Source organism: Amia ocellicauda, chromosome 6 (genome assembly GCF_036373705.1).
Source record: "Amia ocellicauda isolate fAmiCal2 chromosome 6, fAmiCal2.hap1, whole genome shotgun sequence".
In the NCBI taxonomy this organism is placed as follows: Eukaryota; Metazoa; Chordata; class Actinopteri; order Amiiformes; family Amiidae; genus Amia; species Amia ocellicauda.
Genome location: NC_089855.1, coordinates 16,876,130 through 16,898,448, shown reverse-complemented (window position 1 = coordinate 16,898,448; position 22,319 = coordinate 16,876,130). Strand labels below are relative to the sequence as shown.

At 37.0% G+C, this 22,319-nt stretch overlaps 1 protein-coding gene across 11 annotated transcripts in view; it reads right to left on the bottom strand.

Moving 5' to 3' along the window:
- Positions 1-22,319, bottom strand: part of dmd (dystrophin) — a 631,463-nt gene that overhangs the window by 175,666 nt on the left and 433,478 nt on the right. For all 11 annotated transcript variants that reach the window (XM_066706366.1, XM_066706368.1, XM_066706373.1 and 8 more), the window contains 3 exons: positions 15,197-15,361; positions 7,255-7,356; positions 2,809-2,905 (listed from right to left, as the gene is read on the bottom strand). In XM_066706366.1, coding sequence (XP_066562463.1) covers positions 2,809-2,905; positions 7,255-7,356; positions 15,197-15,361 — 364 coding nt within the window. The remainder of the gene's footprint in view (positions 1-2,808; positions 2,906-7,254; positions 7,357-15,196; positions 15,362-22,319) is intronic.

The following is a 22,319-nucleotide window of genomic DNA, read 5'->3' as shown; positions in this document are numbered from 1 at the left end:
GCAGGGCCGAGTTTCCAGACAATGCTGTATGTATGTCCACTTTATTTTGGACTTGGTGTCATGCTACGATTTCTGTTTCAAGTCTCCTCATTTTATTATGACAGCGGTGTTCATATCTGTTGTACATTATGTATATCACAGTTCGATATGAAAGTATAGAATAGGGAATAGAAGAACGAGGCAGTCAACAAACCCTATGTTTGACAAACTATGATGTGAATGTCTTGTTTCAGGCAACTGCATGTCAAGTCTATGTGAAATTTACTTTTACAATGAACAACAGGTACAAAAGCAAAACATTTCACAATGTTAAACTTAAGTCTAATCCTATCTTCACAACTCTGTAGTAAGCTACAAGCGAGAGAGGAAAAATAGGTTCAGGTGAGACTTTAAAAGAGTTTTATTTTTGATTCCCCTCAAGCATTCTCTTTCTTCTTCACTGGAAATGGGGGTATTCTTTATGTATTTGTGTTGGGCCACTGTAATCACAAACACCAAGGACTTTCTGGAAAACTGCCAGGATTTCATTGAAATACAACAGCCAGCAGCACAACAGCATTATGTATTATATTTAGTCTGGCTTTAGTTCAATTCATAATCCAGTTTTTAACCCAGAGAATGACTGGTGGGGCAAAGCAAAGTCATTCTGAATGTTAAGTATATATAGTATATATTGTTATGCATATTTATCGATCTATACATATATATATATATATATATATATATATATATAAAAATAATTCCATTATTTAGAGTCAATACTCACTTGACTGCTATTTTTATTTTCCTGCAAATAGTGCTTGTTGAACATGTCTTCAAAAAATAATTCTTAAATAAATGTAATTGACATTTTAGTGAAGGTACTGAAAGACTTCTTAACAAAGCATTATTAAGAAACTGCCTTTGAAACACAAATGATTATACAGTATATTTATACAATATTCACAAATGTGCATATAATATAGTCACACAGTATTTGCGTTCATCACACAGGTTGTATCGACAAACTGTTCAAATTATATTAATACACCTGTTCTGCCTCTGAGGGGCAATGTCAGTTTGAAGACCCGTCTCTTTTTAATAATGCTCTCAGCCAGCGCTGATGCACACACACTGAGGGTGACCTCCAGAGAAATTCCCCGCCTATGTACAGCGAGCAAATTGAATCTGAAAGCTTTATTAGACAAGTTTGTCTTTCAGCTTGTGTCTGATGTCAGCCTCGCTGCAAAATAAAACTTTGCACAAAACTGGGTCTTGACCTTGAAACATCTCCAATCAAATGGTGAGAGAATGAATTCAGAGGAGTGCCACATGATGTTAAACAGGCGGCGATGGGAAAAGAACAAATTCCTTTCCTGCCAACACATTTTCATTTCCCAGAGTGCCAGCATTCAGCCTCATTATTTTATTAAAACACGTAATTAGCTGTAATTTAGGCTAATGTGCACAAAACAGACAGGTATATTCATTTAAAATCTGTTGAGTTCACGCAGTTCTGCTTCCTGCTCGGAGCATAATGAGATGGATTTTACAGCAATATATGTTCACTGCAACTATGCAAAAAGAGAGGAAACCCCCCCCCCAAAAAAAAACAGGTTTGCAAACCTGTCTGTTACAGATGCCCCACATTAACATCATTTAATAACACAAACTATAATATTTGGACTTAATATTTGCACCAAATACTTTAGATTTCTTACAGTTCTAGTTACAGTTACAGTTTGGGCATTTTATCACAATATTATAGCAATACAGTTCACATTTTGCTTACGGTTTGACACAGTAACTCTACTCTGAACTACATATAAACTATTTCTAATTCAGAACTATGCATGGTGTTTAAAGCACACCAGTCAGATTACTTTGTCTCCCATATGCTTAGTAATGTTATTTTCCCATACTCTAAAAGCTTTCTATGCATGAGAGATGCATACGTTTGCCTTGAGCAATAAGCAGAGAACTCTTTGATGGCTTTCTCACCAAAACGCATTCAACATATTTCCATGGATTGCCCTCTAACACAATAGCTATCAGGGAGATTAGAAAGCCAAATGTAATTGAAAAAGATAGCTAAGAAATACTGGGAGAGTGGAATTGAAAATGCGGATGTGGTGCATCTGATGTAATGCTGGACTTTTAGGGAGAGCTGTATGATGCACAGAGCGCCGAGTCTGTTTTAAAGCAGTATGATTTAAAGGAGAATAATTGGAAAATAAATTGGAAAAACCTTTTCCTTTCAACATTAATTAGTAGTTTCTTAAGTGCACGATTCATATGGACCGACTTTGTATCTGATATACAGGATCCTGCGGCTCCAGGTTGGCGCTAGGGATCAGACAAAAGTTTTATTATTATTTCTCTTCATCCCGTTTCTACACTCTTCTGCATTGCAAGATTCCCCACATCATACAGAGACAAAGTTAGTGAGGATGCATGAAAGATTAGTTTTCTCCCATCTCACTCTTTTGTCACATTGTCTTTAATGCCCCATGTAACTAATCTGTTGTTGCCCCACTACTACACTCATAGAAAAGAAAGAGGTAGCCACAGTTCACTATCTCTTTCAGGGGGCATTTTAAAAGACCAGATGAGAAATAGAAAGATTTCCCACAAATCCAAATTGTATAAGTAATCCTTTGTGTCAAATTAAAATAACAAAATTCCTCTCTACAATATCCTGGTACACTAATTAAATCTTTAACTTAATAAAATAAACCCCTTTCTATTACAGAACCTTGTAGGTCATGTGTAGTAATCTATATAATAGATATAAAATAATAAAAGTAATAGTAATAGTAGTGGTCTCACCAGCAGCAGTAGAGATGACAGTGTCCGGTTTGCCTCTCAGCTGAGTGAGTAGGATGTGGATTGCTTTCCAATCTGAACTGAGGTCTTCAAGCTTTCCCTAGTTATAATGAAAGATAAAAATGACATTCAATTAAAAAACTGAAAAGCATTGAATTTCTTACATTCAACTAACAAGGTAATTAATTTAATAATATGGCAAAAAGTCTGGACACACTTAACAAAAGTTGCTAAAGCCACTGTAAGAAAGAACCCCCAAAGACAATAAGTACATACAGTACATACAATATTTCATATTCTATGTCTATAAACTACATCAGGTTTACAAAGGATAAACAAACATTTTCTTGTTTGTTCATGAGAGACATATATTCACACATGCTGTGAAGATTCCCATCACTTAGAATTTGTTATGAATTAACAGTTTTAGTACATTTTAATTAACAATCTAAACATAATAATTATTGCCATGCTAGGTATTTTAAGAAAATCAAAAATAAAAGCTTGGTTTCAGTCTAATCAGATTTACTTTTCTCCCCTGGTCAATGCAGTTCCTGCAAATAAACTCCATGTTCATTGCAAAGGTTATTTTCTCATTTTAATTGTCATACTTAGGGAATTTAAAACAAATTAAAAATCAGAAGAAGGTTGCTTTATTCTAAATATGTTTGTAGTTTTAGATGAAAAGGGAAGAGTTTGTTCTGAAACCCAGACACTATTAAGACAACTTTCTGCACAAAGCTCTGGAGGAAATATCCCAGGCTTTCAAAATGGAAGTTTCTGAAGTTGGGAATGGAGGGTAGCAGGTGTGGTGCCAACTAAATGGTTCGCTAGGGCACTTTTCAGGAGAGACCCATGGTAACACAGATGTTTGAAACATGTAAGTAGGCCCTGCTGGTAGAGCCTGGGATATTTTCTTTTTCAAAGGCCTTTTTGTGACGAATAGGATACTGCTTCTAACATAGTCTGTATCTGTCTTCTTCTTGGCTGCAGTTGCTGGCATGAAAAAAGCGACAGGGGATCTAAATTGGGGCCACCGACCTTGACGAGTTTGTTTTTATAAGGGCTGTGCAAAGGCCACAGACACTGTTCCTTATTTTCTGTCGGTTCCTGATGCTTGTCAATCATGAAATCCACTTTGAGGATGGTGACAGGGGTGACGGGAGGACGGTTCCTCTGCCTCCGAGCGGTCATCTTAACTACTCTCATCTGACTTCTGTTTGTGGCAACAGAGGCTACATTCTGCAGCTGATTTAAGAAATGCAGAAATGTTGTATTGCCTTAAAATAGGCTTGAAAAGGGAAATATATTTTGTAGAAAATGCTCTTTTGTCTGTAAAGATGGCTTTCTTCTTTACATGGCCTGAAGCTGGCAATATAGTAATGATGCAGGCCTGATTATCAGATATGAAGCACAAGCAGCTTACCCCGCAGGTCAGAAGGACCCCTGGGTTCACTTAATTGAAGAATTATATAAAAACCATGCAGCAAAGAGTTACATTATTTTAGAAAAACAAATATTACTTTGGCTATAGAGTGCACTTTCATTTTGAGTTCATAGCATCAAGTCACGTAATGTCAGTTTTCTTTTTTTAGGAAATAAAATAAGTACAGCACTAAACTACAAAAGATGAATTTAAATGACATGGTGAGAAATAAATCTTTTGTGTTGCGTATGGAGGACTTTTAAACCAACATTGATTCAAAATTTTAATGAGAAAATAAATTATTGTGAGTCTCCTCCAGTTTACCTCACATGGGAATTCTGTCTTTATAGCACCTCAATCACATATAAATAATCATAAAATGTAATCCGGAATTGTTTTGTCTGACAGCAGATAATGATGTATCTGTATTTATTAACTGAAACTCATAACAGCCATTTCCCATTAGGGATTGAGAGACTGTCTGAAGAGACTGAGATAATATAAATCTGGGAAACATCATGGAAAAAGCAATTAAAACTAAATCTTATTCATACACATTCCTCCTGCTTGGAGTTGTACTGTTTTAACACACTATTTCAAATGGAAGAATACTGAAATAATTAAAATCCACAGAGAACACACACATTTTTGGTTCTGACACAAAGGTGATAGTTTGCCATTGTTTTTCACTGAGGAATTTGCAGTATCACGGTTTACTGCCTTCACATTGTGTCTGTCCTCAGTGATCACATTATCCCACTACTTATCAAATGAAAACATAATAAAACAAAAACACCTTCAAGGACATTGGAATACATACTGTGGATTAGCAGTGCTTCACTATACCAGGCAACAAACTAAGACTGATAATTTTGAATCAGGTTGACATGTGAGTGGATAGATGGTTAATTCTCTGCTCGTCCACAGTACTGCAGGTGGTGGGGTTATGGGGGTGGGCACTGGCTCACTCACACTCTCAGATGACCTGCCCGAGCTGCCCTTACCCCACCTCAGTAGCCAGAGTCTGTTGCTCAAGGGGACCAGCTGTCATGGCCCCGCTGCAACCTAGATGATATTGCATAAAAAACAGGAGCACAAACACAACCCACAGAGGGGGAAACCCACTGAGCAATGTGCAATAGCTCTGTGCAGTCAGAAGAAGAATATACCATGGGGAAGATCAGTCAAGAGTGCCTGGTCCTGATAAACAGTCAACTATATACTGATTACTATTGGTTTGAAAATGTTTCTTTCACCCTTTTAATAATAATTTGCCTCCTTCCAAAAGAAAGTTAAACAGTGCACAAATCTGAAGATGTTGGACAGTTGTTTGGATTTCCTATCACATCCTATGGGCTTGATGTGTCTGACATTAACAATGTAGAGGCAGTGCTTTATATATGCATTTCTAATAAGATAATTGAAAATAAATTACACTTGTTGTTAAATAAAAAGTTTTCAACTTAGAAAGTTATAGAAGATACTTCCCAAGGTATGATGTTACCATGCCCTGTAAGTGGAAAAGATGACTAATGATGCTGTCATTGCACAGCTCTTATTGGAGGAAATGGTAGCTGGCAGATTCTAATTGACCTCTTGTCTTCTTGTCCACAGCAATTACATTATGCAAAAACTAGGGAACAAATGCAGAGATACCAAAATGGATTTCATTAAATCACAAATAATAAACTGATGAAGCAAACAAACCGACACGGGCAGAAAGAACAGTGTGATTTGGCAGGGGAGTTAATTTATTCAGGTCTAATGATGTAAAATTGGAAAAAATAATCTGAAACGCAGTCAAATCATCTATCGCTTGACATTTACCAGAAAGGGAAAACTAATAATGATGGGCAAATACATTAAACAGCAAAAAATAAACAAAGACAAAATCAGGAACCTGTCTGTTTTAATAGTAAATGGTAAGAGCTGAGTACATGGGTCCTTAGTGAATCTTTCCTTCAAAGGCCTGATTTAAAGTTTGTTCATTTAATAAATTAATATATTAAATTAAATCAAAATATTGTTTGGAGACCTGCGGTGAATGGTGTGGTGATGATTCACCTATATTCACCCCAATGACCAGTATTGATAACACATACACAGTGAGATACGGCACAACCCTGCTTGACTCACTTGCCACAAGTCAGGGTGTGCTGTAACTCCCACCCCTCTGTGACATCATCGTACAGACCTAAACACACTGCGCAAAGAGTCAATCCACCGACAGATCTTAACAAGCATGAACAGTTTAAACAAACAAGCAAATAAATAAACACATATCTATTATCTACATAATTTAAAGTGACTTGAAGACTTTTCTGGTATTTTTGTTCTCATCTGTTCCTATTAGAGTCTCATGCTAAAATAATATCAAACAGTTTGGTCACGAGTGTGTTTCAGGAATAAATAATGTATGTATATAATATCTGGGTCATTAAAATACATGGTTCATCTTCAGTCAATAAGGGTTTTGAAAAATAGCATTTGTTATAATTATTTTTATTATTTAAAATATGTTATTGCTACTGCTTTAAGTCATATCAGAAGTTAGAAGAATTTAAGAGGTCTTAAGCTTTCTCATATTTGATGCACAGATATAGGGATACTGATTTAAATCTTCACCTTTTTACATTGATCCCCCCCTCAACACACACACCCCCCGCCTCAGCGATTAGGTGGACTGCCTTCGATAATCTGCCCCAGCTAATGAGTCACTCACCAGTCCTGATGCATAAGTGATAAACAAATCAAGAATAATACCAATGAGTGGCTGCTGGGATAATTATCACTGCAGCTCAATGTCGTGCTGTTTCATGCATGCCGTGTGCTCCCCGGCTGGAAAATGAAGGCCTAGGCTTTAATCGTTATGCCCAATGATAATTATAACATTTAGTGAAAGTAAATGACTATGAAGTTGTTATTTGATTAGGGCTGATTGATTGGGAAGTCAGAAGCTATACAGGGAAGAGCAGTTCAGTGGCCCATGCAGGGTTGTCTGCTACCAGAGGATGATGCATTACCTTTATTGGCTGAGTGATTGGTTTGTCCTTGTACAGCTGATGACCCCGCGATAGGATTCCTTCCACATCTGCTTGTTTGGCTTGAGCAGCGTCTTCTGTTTCCTGCAAGAACAACAACTATCAATAACAAAACAACACAGAGAGCAGCTGTTGTTGCGTTAAACCCTCACATGACATTTCCTCAGTGTCATGCCTTCTGTGCAACTCTTTCCTAGAAAGCAGTTTAGTTGTTTTGGAAGCTAAATTCAGATCTGCTTTGTATCAATTAACAATGAAATGCAACACATAATAAGTCCTGATTATTGTTCTGAAACATTTGCACTTAACATGCCATTAGCGCTACTTTTCCTTTCCTATAACTGAATTTGCACATTCATTTTCTTAATGTATGCTTTATATAACCAGATCCGAACACCGAGAGAGACACATTTTCTCCCTGAATCACACTTCCTGCAAACAAGTAGCTTTGGAAAATGTTTTTCAAAGATATCGTTGTTGCCATGGTTAGTTAGCAATGCAGGAAATCACATTAGCAGCAAGACCAACAATGAAATGAAGCAGTACACACTGAAAAAGATGTGAAACAACATGTAGTGGTACACACTGAAATAACATGCAGTTGTGCACTTGTTTGTTTCCTTACTTGGTCAATTCACTTCAGCATACCAGATTCCACAGTTTGGAAATCAATAAACAAGCAAGCATGCCAACAAACAAAATGAAGATGTGGCGGGATACCACGTAAAAGCGATCACTATTAACTACTCCTGTGACAACTGAAGTCAGGGGGGTGGGGAGGAAAGGGAGGTAATAGAAGTGAAGCAAAGCATGACTGAACAGAAGAAGCAATGAAATTATGCAAGAATTTACAGCAATAGCTTCTGAATCTTCTGAAAGACAGTCCCCCCCACCATCAAATAGTGTATGGCCTTGCTTTTTGTCAGCAGCCTGAGGATTTTTAATGTCCCACAACGTTAAAGATCCCTAATGCACCTCTCCTAAATGTTCCAGTCTGGGCTTTTGGCAAGTAGAAGAGAGCTTTTTCACTTGGAAAAATCAAGACCTAGACCACCTGCCTGAGAATCCTCAGAGCAGCATTAGATAAAGGAAATCTGCTAGTCTAATCTGAGGCCTTGTATCTGTAAGCTTCACTGCGGATGGGGAGGAGCCAGAACAAGCACCTCATTCCTCAGTACATAATTGTAAAATGCACTTAAGATTTGTCAATACAACTTACTGACAGGATGCTTTTCATGCCTGGGATATTTGCTCAAACTGTTCAAATGTCCCAGTGATCTGAAGCCAAATTCCTTGTCTTTCAGTGACCTGCCAACCTCTCAAAATTATTTTCTTGCCAAGACAGACTTATGTAAGTACTGGAGACACAGAATAAGCAAATTTCTTCAATAACTCACTTACTCTTGGATTCACAGAATTCAAACTTAACATTTTCTCAAGCTGTGAGGATGTGGTAATGTTACACTTGAATCTTAATGCAGGTTCACCAAGTCTGCACTGTAGTGGTGTTGGTTGGTTGATTCCTGTCTCCTGAGCTATATCAAATTATTTTAAATCAGAGGAACTGAGATGATATCATATCATATCTCACAGTCTTCTAAACTGCTTTCATGACACAGATTTACCATGCAGAAACACAAACATGGAGATCTACCTGAGCCTGACAACAGGCTCAAACTGTATCAGGGAAAAATAACTGCATAGGAATAATTTTCTTTGAAGGCAGTGGAGGCTATGAAAACTGATGGACAGAAAAGAGAATTGTGTTCACAGCATGCATCTTTCTGATTCTTCTCATGCCGCTCAACTGTGCTTTGATTTTCTTCAGTTAGGTTACTTAGGCTGTCACCCGACTCTTCTCCTTTGAACTGCTTTCTGAGAAGTACAAAATGAAATGACTGAAAGCACTGACAACGTCATTCAATATCTAGCATGGATGGAAGTTAAGCAGAATTCTCTGGCCTCTTTAACAGAACTGCCCATGTCTGTCACTGTTTTGCCTCTAATTCTCTCATATACATCAAAGGCCAGATCAGTGTGCAGGCCCTGTTTATGTCCACCACATTAGACCACATGTGGCTGTGCACCCATTAGAAAACAGAACTGATTGCTGTGCATTTCTCATGCAATATCATACATCTAGGAGCGAGCTGTTTATGATGTGAATTGTATCACGCACACATTTTGACATTAATCAGCTGCTTGATGATTTGACAAAAAAGCTTAATAATAATTTTAAAGTATACATGTGAGTGCATCAATTACTGAAGAAAATCAAAGCAGTTTCAGTAATACACAGATATTCAGTTAAATATACACAGTTAAAACTAGAATGCTAAAGTTCCTGGAGAAACTTTGTCTGCATGTGAAAGTATGTTTGAGTATATTATTATTATTATTATTATTATTATTATTATTATTATTATTTATTTATTAGCAGACACCCTTATCCAGGGCGACATATAGTATAGTATAGTATTCGGTATAGTAATATGGTATAAAACAGTGTATTATAGTAATATAACAGTATATTATTGTATAAAAAAGTGTATACACAGTATAATTAATATACAGGACATAAGATATGTAGGTATGAGTAGTGAATAATATGGAATAATAATAATATTAATCAGTACTAAAGCTCTGTATATGCAAAATTTAATGTAGTATCTTTTTTATTAATAGACTAGTAGAAGTGTAATATGTATTAGCATATAAAACAGTATTCAACCAATGAAAAGTAGTATATGTATTAGTAGTAGTAGAAGTTAAATAACTATTTGTTTATAATACAGCATTAAACTAATTTAATGTAGTAAAATTATTATTAGAAGTAAAAGTGGAATAAGTATGTGTATATAATACAGTATTAAACAAGTTTAATGTAATATAATTATTGGTAGAAGGGGAATACATATTAGTATATAAAACAGTATTAAACAAATTTAATGTAGTATATTTACTAGTAGTAGTAGAAGTACAATACATATTTGTATATATAATATAATATTAAAAGGGGAAACCATATTGTTAAATACTTCAAAACATGGTTAAATCGTAGAAACTATGCTATATTATAGGGAATTAACTGAGGTATGTATACGCTTTTTTCTAACCAAGTCTCGTAGCGCAAAGTTGTGATAAGGGTGAATAGTATGTAATAATAACAATACAAATAATCCATATTAAAGCCTTGTATACACATATTTAATGTATTATAAGTATCATGAGTACTATAAGTGGTATAAGTATTAGTATAATACAGTATTTTATGTGGAAAAGTACATAATATAGGATACGGACCGAAATGGGAAATCACAGTACAATGCGCAAGACAGGCAGGAGGAATCATGACCACTGATTGGCTACTGACTGGGCCGTAACTTGCAAAACCAACACTGATTGGCTACTGACTTTGAGTGGCATGGTCCATGTGTGAGAATATGTTCCACCATTGAAGTCAATGGGAAATGTTGTGTTTTTAATCGATCATAACTCAATAAATATCAATCCTAGCCGTAAAAAAAGCACACCACATGATATCATAATGAACCACTGTGTATGTTTAGTATGTTTAGTTTAGTATGTGTACCTTAAGAATTGTAGGAGGAGATAGTGCTAGTGTGAACAGAATAATAATAATAAAAATAAAGCTTTTGTAAGAGAAGAGCTTTTGTCTTTCTAATTTATCTTCTTTGTACACTGCAAAATATTCACTAGTGGGTTTGGTCATCTATGATGACATTCTATTACTCTAAGATACAATGCACTGTAACTGTCAAGTTAAATTATTACTGTGATTCCTTGTCTTAACTTCCTAACAAAAGAACCAGGCTCGTCTATACTAAGGGATCTCTTATTCAGTGACAGCAGCAAATAAACAATGTGATTGCTTGGTTTTGACACAGTCTGAGGGCAAGTCTGTAGAGGGGAAAAATAGCGGCACGTGGAGTGGCTGGTTTTGAGGGAGAATAAATCACTGGACAATGTTGGGAGGGAAGGGATCTCTGAGGTGAACCACAAAGATAGGGAAAGTTAACATTTTTATAAATACTACAGGTAGTTTGGGGTCAGTTAAAGCAAAGGATTTTCTACTTTTGAGTCAGAGAACTGCATAAAACACATTAATTTGTGTAATATTTGTAAAGTTGCTACATTTTACAAAAACATTGTAAATTGCTAGATCACAAATATGAATATATATATATATATATATATATATATATATATATATATATATATATATATATATATACCGATCAACCATAACATTATGACCACCTGCCTAATATTGTGTAGGTCCCCCTTTTGCCACCAAAACAGCCCTGACCCGTTGAGGCATGGACCTCTGAAGGTGTGCTGTGGTATCTGGCACCAAGACGTTAGCAGCAGATCCTTTAAGTCCTGTAAGTTGCGAGGTGGGGCCTCCATGGATCGGACTTGTTTGTCCAGCACATCCCACAGATGCTTGATTGGATTGAGATCTGGGGAATTTGGAGGCCACCTTGAACTCGTGATTCATCAGACCAGGCCACCTTCTTTGGACCACTTTTGATAGGTACTGACCACTGCAGACCGGGAACACCCCACAAGAGCTGCAGTTTTGGAGATCCTCTGACCCAGTCATCTAGCCATCACAATTTGGCCCTTGTCAAAGTCGCTCAGATCCTTAAGCTTGCCCATTTTTCCTGCTTCTAACACATGAACTTTGAGGACAAAATGTTCACTTGCTGCCTAATATATCCCACCCACTGACAGGTGCCATGATAACGAGATCATCAATGTTATTCACTTCACCTGTCAGTGGTCATAATGTTATGGCTGATCGGTATATATATATATATATATATATATATACACACTCACCTAAAGGATTATTAGGAACACCATACTAATACTGTGTTTGACCCCCTTTCGCCTTCAGAACTGCCTTAATTCTACGTGGCATTGATTCAACAAGGTGCTGAAAGCATTCTTTAGAAATGTTGGCCCATATTGATAGGATAGCATCTTGCAGTTGATGGAGATTTGTGGGATGCACATCCAGGGCACGAAGCTCCCGTTCCACCACACCCCAAAGATGCTCTATTGGGTTGAGATCTGGTGACTGTGGGGGCCAGTTTAGTATAGTGAACTCATTGTCATGTTCAAGAAACCAATTTGAAATTATTCGACCTTTGTGACATGGTGCACTATCCTGCTGGAAGTAGCCATCAGAGGATGGGTACATGGTGGTCATAAAGGGATGGACATGGTCAGAAACAATGCTCAGGTAGGCCGTGGCATTTAAACGATGCCCAATTGGCACTAAGGGGCCTAAAGTGTGCCAAGAAAACATCCCCCACACCATTACACCACCACCACCAGCCTGCACAGTGGTAACAAGGCATGATGGATCCATGTTCTCATTCTGTTTACGCCAAATTCTGACTCTACCATCTGAATGTCTCAACAGAAATCGAGACTCATCAGACCAGGCAACATTTTTCCAGTCTTCAACTGTCCAATTTTGGTGAGCTTGTGCAAATTGTAGCCTCTTTTTCCTATTTGTAGTGGAGATGAGTGGTACCCGGTGGGGTCTTCTGCTGTTGTAGCCCATCCGCCTCAAGGTTGTACGTGTCGTGGCTTCACAAATGCTTTGCTGAATACCTCGGTTGTAACGAGTGGTTATTTCAGTCAATGTTGCTCTTCTATCAGCTTGAATCAGTCGGCCCATTCTCCTCTGACCTCTAGCATCAACAAGGCATTTTCGCCCACAGGACTGCCGCATACTGGATGTTTTTCCCTTTTCACACCATTCTTTGTAAACCCTAGAAATGGTTGTGCGTGAAAATCCCAGTAACTGAGCAGATTGTGAAATACTCAGACCGGCCCGTCTGGCACCAACAACCATGCCACGCTCAAAATTGCTTAAATCACCTTTCTTTCCCATTCAGACATTCAGTTTGGAGTTCAGGAGATTGTCTTGACCAGGACCACACCCCTAAATGCATTGAAGCAACTGCCATGTGATTGGTTGGTTAGATAATTGCATTAATGAGAAATTGAACAGGTGTTCCTAATAATCCTTTAGGTGAGTGTATATACATATACAGTTTCTATAATTATTTTATTTTTCTGTATTTTTATTTCCCCCAAGGTAGAAAACATGTTTAACCTACTGACTGCTCTCAAAGATTATTAAGTAATAGCAGCAGAAATTAATTGTCATTGCTTAACTGTTCTTTACTTAATCAGAAATTCAATCAATGATTTCTTAATTCAACAGAGCATCTAATTCCCAGGGATGATAAAATGAATAATGAAGGAAGTCTACAATGGGAAGCCAAGCACATTGCTGGACTTGCTGAAGAAAAAAATAAAAAAATAAAAATATAAACCTTGGAAGCTGTCTTCTTGTCAATCACCAGAGGCCTCATGTAAGTGCTACTATTATTAATTTAAATAAAAAAAAGCAAAAAAATAAATAAAATAAAAAGTCCAGCATAGATGGTTAGCCTGGCACAAACTAAAAATATGTCTGGATTCAACATTTAAGTGAATAGGACCAGAAAAGGCTGACAGAATGTTTCACTCTAAAATCTATAAAATACATTATTTAGTAAATATATATGGGGCTGGAAAATATCAGCCCCAGTATAACAGGACTGGAAAACACACGCACACATATGTACAATGCTTTAGTTAAAATCAAGAGTTTGCATGGTTTATGTCACTTCCATGTCTGGTAATCAAATGCACTTTTTCCATGAAAGAATTCCAATATACTGACAAAAGTTGATTCTCCACGGGAGAATCTCCAGATTGCAAACATAAAGAACAGCTGCGTGCGAGGAATGTCTCTTCAAGGCAATGGGGTCAAGGGAGATGAAGCATCGACTCAATAGGAAATTCTATTTGATTACACGGCGAAACTGGCGGATGATAAGCGCTCTGAAAGATGTCCGAATTTTTGGCATTCCACTTCAAGACAATAATGAGACGTAAGGAGATTAACCTTTTCCCTCCTGTTGACCTCTATAACATACCATCTGTTTTTATAAGCCAAGATCAATAAGCACCTGTCCTGCTGCTTATCTTTCAAACCCAAAACAAGGACCGGAGTACATGTCTGCCGGGCTTCCTCTTAACACAATAAAGGTGCTGTCAGGATATCATCTCAACCTACTTATTCTACTTGTTACTCAAGCCGTTACTGCAGCATTTTTCTCATAACACACAGCAGTTAATGCCTGGTGTGCATTGGTGAGCCTTACAGTACAGATAAGTAAACTGTTATCTGTCAGATAAAACTGAAAATAGAGGCTTTAGTTGAGCTTTTTAAATATATTCAAACTGCAGCTTTCTGTGGGAAGTGATGTGCGTACGGGTTAAAAGATATACATTCTGTAAACAAATTATACAGCGTTAGAGAGCCCACTGCAGGTCGTGGAGGTTCAAGGTTAGCCTATTGCAGCAGGAGGAAGCCAAGTTAGTGCATGTTAAGGACTAATATTCACAGTAAAAAAACTAAAACTTACATACAAAATTATTCATCTAGCATTGTAATTAATTGTAATTGTAATTAATATTTTCTTCTCAGCATTCAGTTAACACCTACCAAGCATGCTCCTATTATACTGGGCAGCTCACTTACTCAGCTGTAGTAAAGCTCTGCATTAGCTTATGCATGGGAAACATTTACAGTGCAAAAATCAATTCCTGCAGTTATTTTTAGGTAGCTGAACAAGTCAGAAATTGTCAATTTTGGCATCTGTGGAGATGTTTATGTAACTCTGTTGTGCCGATTTTTTTAACTGATGTGATGGGGTTGTACATCACTGTGATGTATAATCCAAATAATCAAAACTAGTCATCAGTTACCTTTTTCAAAAAGTAACCTGTTATTCTGAAAGCTAGAATGCTGGTCCTGACATGTGCTTACCTTTGTGTCAAATGCCCCTGGAATCCCCACTTGTCTGTAGAGTTCGAGTTGGTCTTTTGTAGTGGAAGCCCAGAGGGCCAGCTGGCTGAGCTGCTGCTGGAATTGGGCAAAGCTCTTCAGCAGGTCTTCAATTTTTCTCTGCTTCTCAGGCAGCTCTCTGGACACCTGGTGGTACAAGAGGCATGACAATTGATTCAATTATGGCAAAAAACAAAAAATCACTTCTGAACTCTGTTGTCTGAGGACAAACTTACAAGGTTAGGTACTTCACACGCATTCCACTTAAAACAAAAATCATAATCCTTTTCTTCCTCTATCACAATAGTTTTGTTTTGTTTGGAAATATTACATTACATACAATTATCTGTTACTAATTACACACTTTAAAGATATATTCTCAAACTTCCTGAATATGTTGAATCAATATGAATGATGATACATTATTTTGTGGATTGAAAATTTCTGATTTTACTATTCTGCAAATAACAGTCCAGTTGTTGGGATATTAAGTATATGAATCTTGAAAAGAATCTTGTACTAGGTATTGATGTTGCTCATTATCTTTCTCCACATCCAGGGGGGTTCAACAGCTTGCCATTTGTAGTACTCCAACCATTACCTGTACTTTTGTCAACGTGTGGATAGTCCATTCAATTGTAGCAGTAAATGCATTCCCACATACATGTAATGTAAATATTTACATATTTAGTTGCGGTGCTTCTGTGATACAACAGCAATACATTTTAACTTAAAAGTCATGTGCATGAAAAAGAAAAATCCTATAATGATTATATTCTCCAGTCATCATATTGAAAAGGGGAAACTCTTACACTTTCAATGGAGGAGGTAACAATTCCCTGTTAAAACACTTATGGGATCTTTTGTTCTCCAAAGCAATTGAGGTTTGTCTGTTCTTTACAAACTGCTGCAAGAATGAATAACTGAGCTTCCTAAAGGAGACTCTAAGAGGGGAGTTAACATGAAAGGAGAAGTGTGTAGTTCAGAAGGACTCCTGGGGGATTGGCATTGTCAGGCCCTCATGTAAATCTCCACTATTTCATTTTCACAGCACTAACGAAAATGTCCTTGGGCCTTGAGGAATGCAATATCTCTAAAAGGACTGTCATAAAATAACAACAACAACAGCAACACTGTCCCTAACTGATCTCAATCTCTAATTTTGTCAGTTTGTTCCTGCCAGCTTTATCCCAATAAGACTCCCTTGAATTATCATCCTGCAGGCTCTACCTTTTGATTAAAAATGACCTGATTGCATCTGGCCCATTAACATCCTACAGTTGCCAATTCTTGTAATTAATATTTGAATTTTATTTCACAACAATTTATTGTAAATGAACATACATGAATCATGTATGAGTGTTGATTTGTAGACGAAAGAAGCAATTTGGCACCAACATATGATCTGGAGAATGTGTGGGACAGTAAATACTGCCAAGGGTCATAAGCCTTAACCTTAACCCAAACCACTGGGGATCCACAATCTCTCTCATTATAACACTGCACAAACTTTTCGAGCTGGTAAGTAAATTATTATGGTTATGATGTAAGCAACTGACTGTGAAGCACAGTGTTGTCAACATAGAAATAAGTATGAACCACCGCATTCAACTGCACGGAGACATCTGAGGTTTTGACCCAAAAGTCCATTTCAGTTTCCATTAATGTGCATAATAAGATCAACAATTACAATTTTTTTCCCCATTCCCCATTCTGAAGCTCAGCTCATGGCTGATTTGTATATATTTGTAATTAATCTTGAGTGTTTCAAACTTGAATGCAGCATGAACCAAGTTCCACAAACTACAGGTATTTCTAAAGAAGAGCCCCCTCCTCCATCAAAAATTAAATCCAAGTTAAATGGCTGTAATACTACTATTATTAAGACCGTGCATTCACATGATATGTCTGAATCATTATAAGATAAAGCAAGACAAAATGAAGTATGATTGGCTTGATACTTAAGAGCATTCAGTATTGTTTCCAGGAATAGAAAGTGCAAAGGGATTGATACCTAGATTCTTCATTAAGGTATTGTTAATTATTCAATTGTTTCTTCATTTCAAATGATGTGTTGCCTGCATGAGTATCTGTTGTTGGTTCATCTAAGTTGGTTATTTGCCTTTATTTATCTAACAAAGGACTCAGGCAAAACTAGCTCTTGAAAAGAGCCCTCAAGGCTATGTGTGAAGAAATGATGTGTCACAGTGCAGAATTAATTAACTGCAAAAGTCAAAAAAGATAAAATGTTGCTTTAACAATATATATATATTTCCCTCATTAACATGCAAATCAATTTATAACTTTTTTGAAATGCGTTTTTCTGGACTTTTTTGTTGTTATTCTGTCTCTCACTGTTAAAATACACCTACCATTAAAATTATAGACTGATCATTTCTTTGTCAGTGGGAAAACGTACAAAATCAGCAGGGGATCAAATACTTTTTTTTCTCACTGTATATATATATATATATATATATATATATATATATATATATATATATATATATATATATAATATTGTTTAAAAAATGTAATGTATTTGAAATATATTAGTCAACAATTTTATTTGTGCCTGAAAGGGATGTTACCATATATTATACACTTCTCTATCACACATACATTGTTACAATTTAAAATATATATGCCTTATACTTTAAAAAACTATTTATAAAACATTCATGGTGAATTCAAGGAAAATACATGTTTTATATATTAATAATAACATTTCAAATACATCAGACATAGACTTTCCTTTCCTTTCATCCATACATTTAACTCACTTTCAAAAGCTTTAATGATATGTTCATCTGATATTAATATTATTATTGATTTACAATGTAGAATAATACAACTAAAAATATATTCCTTACTTTGTTCCATATGGAGTGCAGTGAAATGTAAATATATAGGTTACATACAGGTTACATACATATAGGTTTCTGCATTTAAGCACTGATCTGCATACCTTCTCCATGTTAATGTGAGGTGTACTACATGTTTTACTACGTAATCAATGTTACGGCATACTTAAAATACTCTCTTATCCATTAAAGTGATTTAGAAGTCAGCAATTGGGTTGAGCACAACAGGACATTCTCGCTTCAAAGATTCAGTCACCAGAAAGACATTTCAGATATTATTTTATTATTGTTTTAGTGAAATTGAAATTAAACTAAACAAAACAAATTTGTCAATTAAAAAAAATAAAGTTTATTCCCAAAACATGAAAAATAAACTTATATTATCAAAAAAATGTAAACAGAAATATAGTTCATAGAGCAGATATAGTGTACTATAGACAGGAACATGTAAAAAAACACGTCAGATACGAGTCATATATTATATGGTTTCTTAACTGAAAATGGCATTCGATAACTCGGTTAAATTTGGTCACATTATTATTACAAGAAAATTTTAAAATATGAATTATTTGGTCAGGATTGTTATTTACTATGTGAACTGCATTTGCAGGAAAACAAACTTCTTTCAAGTGTAGATTTACATCCTTTGAAATACACCGATCAGCCATAACATTATGACCACTGACAGGTGAAGTGAATAACACTGATAATCTCATTATCATGGCACCTGTCAGTGGGTGGGATATATTAGGCAGCAAGTGAACATTTTGTCCTCAAAGTTGATGTGTTAGAAGCAGGAAAAATGGGCAAGCGTAAGGATCTGAGCGACTTTGACAAGGGCCAAATTGTGATGGCTAGACGACTGGGTCAGAGCATCTCCAAAACTGCAGCTCTTGTGGGGTGTTCCCGGTCTGCAGTGGTCAGTACCTATCAAAAGTGCTCCAAGGAAGGAAAAGTGGTGAACCGGCGACAGGGTCATGGGCAGCCAAGGCTCATTGATGCACGTGGGGACCGAAGGCTGCCCCTAGTGGTCCGATCCAACAGATGAGCTACTGTAGCTCAAATTGCTGAAAAAGTTAATGCTGGTTCTGATAGAAAGGTGTCAGAACACACAGTGCATCGCAGTTTGTTGCGTATGGGGCTGCGTAGTCGCAGACCAGTCAGGGTGCCCATGCTGACCCGTCCATTGCCGAAAGCGCCTACAATGGGCACGTGAGCATCAGAACTGGACCACGGAGCAATGGAAGAAGGTGGCCTGGTCTGATAAATCATGAGTTCAAGGTGTTGACTTGGCCTCCAAATTCCCCAGATCTCAATCCAATTGAGCATCTGTGGGATGTGCTGGACAAACAAGTCCGATCCATGGAGGCCTCACCTCGCAACTTACAGGACGTCAAGGATCTGCTGCTAACGTCTTGGTGCCAGATACCACAGCACACCTTCAGAGGTCTAGTGGAGTCCATACCTCGATGGATCAGGGCTGTTTTGGGACCTACACAATATTAGGCAGGTGGTCATAATGCTATGGCTGATCGGTGTATATTTCACACTCTTCAGAAGCACATCACATCTCATTTGAGTGGCAAACAGGAGTTGTTACAAGTTGTATATCCAAGAATCTATCACTTTAAAGTTAAGGAGACTACAGGTATTACATATTCAAATGCAATAACATCATAATTTTGATTGTTTACTCATTGTTATACAGCTAATTGTTTGGCTTCCATATTTCATTAGCATGAATGTATTCTACTCTTGTAAAAGGAAAACAAATCTATTTAAGTTATAATACTTGGAATAAAGGATTGATAAAATGCAGTTAAAAAAGGTTTCAGATCTGTCACATTTGGGACAATATGACACTAAAGAATAAATTAATATGTGAAAATATGCCTGTATAGTGCCACTTTGATATTGCCTTTGATTGCATTCATTTGATTTACAATTACAAGGAGAGCGATTAATTTCAGTTTTTCCACTTAGTCTTCCAACAAACACTAATAAACATCAAACAAACACGTTTACCTGCTTAATTAAGAACATGGTGACTGATCATGGATGCATCAGTCACACTTACTGAGTGTACTTCAGGGAACTGGTTGGGTGTTTGGATTGACATTTCTTTGTTTATATGACAAGGGAATTGGGGTTTTAATTCAGAAGCCAGTGCATTCTTACTTGCAAAACCCGTCCGTGTAAACACAGCGTTGTTATTTGAGTAGAATGTTTCAGAATACACAACTGGGAATGTTGAGATTTAATTCCAAACAGAACAGGAACAGCTTGCCAGGTAAACACTGTAATCTGAAAGCACTGGGTGATGTCTTGGCACTGATGCTTGGCTAGTTTGGGTATATTTTCAGAACCACAAGGATAAATACATGATTTCCTTCCGGTCGCATGGAGACGCCAAGTACAACAATACTAAACCCCAGTAATCACAAACGCAGACATTAATTTTGACATTCATTAATGTAAAAGCTAAACTGACTAAAACCTGCTCACTTTAAAACTCACGTTGGCCCACATGCCCATATCATAATAATCTTTAAATACATCTCACACATAACATAGACATAAGGGCTAAACTGTGTCACACATTTCAGTAAATCCATTAATCAAGAGTGTGAGATGCTGCTAGTAAACTGTTCCAATCAAAATAAAAAAGGAAGAACATCCCCTTCTGAGTGACAGCTTCCAAATGTTACAGAAAACTTCTCAGAAAGCAAACCAGTACTTCATGATCGCTGTATAGTTCACTGAAAACTGATGTTTCAAAGATAGAAAGAGATACAAAACACTAAATAAAACATTAGATATATATTTTTATTTTTGACCAGTGAGTCCCAAACCACAGCTACAGCCAGTAATACACTTACATTAAATACTAGTCTGTTAAATGTCTCTGCTTGTGGACAGTGTGTGCCAGACTGGAAGAAATATGTGAACTTTGTCCCCCATATGACCATAAGACAATGTATTTCTGTTAGATGCTTGAGCAGCCAAGATCAGAGACAGGAGTTCTGCCATTTTCGTTAACAGTACAATGAACATCAATGGAATCCCAGAAACACTTATGCTCTTCTGGAAACACAACAATCATTTTCTGTTCCAGCAATGGACAATACCAAAGTTTGTTTTGCTGGAAAGGGATCAAAAGGAATGACAAACAAAACCATTTTGTTAAACAACAAGAGCTCTGATGAGCCTTGGCAACACAATTAGTTGTGCATTTACAGAAATCACAAATTGGATGGTTATTTCAAAACAATTTACAAACACAGTGTTATTCACTGCCTTCGTCTAAAACAGTGGTTTCCAAACCGGTTGTGGAGTACTCCCTGCCCTGGTTTATGTTCCAACCAAGGACTTAATTACTTAATTTAACTGTATATTGCTTAGTTAGTTCAATTAAGGATTCAATTCAGCAATTAAGACCTCGGTTGGAACAAAAACCAGCAGGGCAGGGGGTACTACAGGATCGATTTGAAAACCACTGATCTAAAACAATGTCATCCTGTGATCCACTATTGTTCATTTTGTCAAACTTAAATATTGTTAAACTGTACAGACTTTAGTTAGTTGAACTAAATTAAGACAGCAGTTGTGTGTATAAATATATGTGGCTGAGTAAGGCTCACCTTAAAATAAGCTTTTGAATATCCCTGAAGAAACTTGGATTTCAGCCGAATGTCCACTGTCCTGCCTTTTTTAACACGTGTTATTAAGAGAAAACTCCAGACAGAGGGCAATGAAAGGGGGCATAAAAAGAGCCTTGATTCCTGTGTGCTCAGCTCTCAGAAGGAAGGAAGGCTTTAGGATGGCAACATTTTTCGTAATGTCTCCATCAGCCTCCTGTAATAACCTTCATCATCTATACAGCCGGAGACTGAGAGAATAAGGTGGATAAATGAGGCAAACGCCGACTCAGGCACCAAGCTTACACTCTGATAATCTAGCTCATCTCTCTTGGTTGACATCGGACCAGGAATAACATTAAACAGTAATAAACTCCTCGCTGCAAACCTCCAAGCCCATGGTTCACTGGCCCCAGGCCCCATCTATCAATCCATTTACAGCACAATAAAAGGAGAGAGGCCCATTACATTGCTCCGGTGTGCTCCGGCATGTGGTATATGATGGGCAGTGAATTCATCAGTGGACCCTGATGGCCACAGCCCAGCACACTTTTCTCATCCGCTCACAACACCACACCGAATCGCCAGCTGGCTATCTAATGA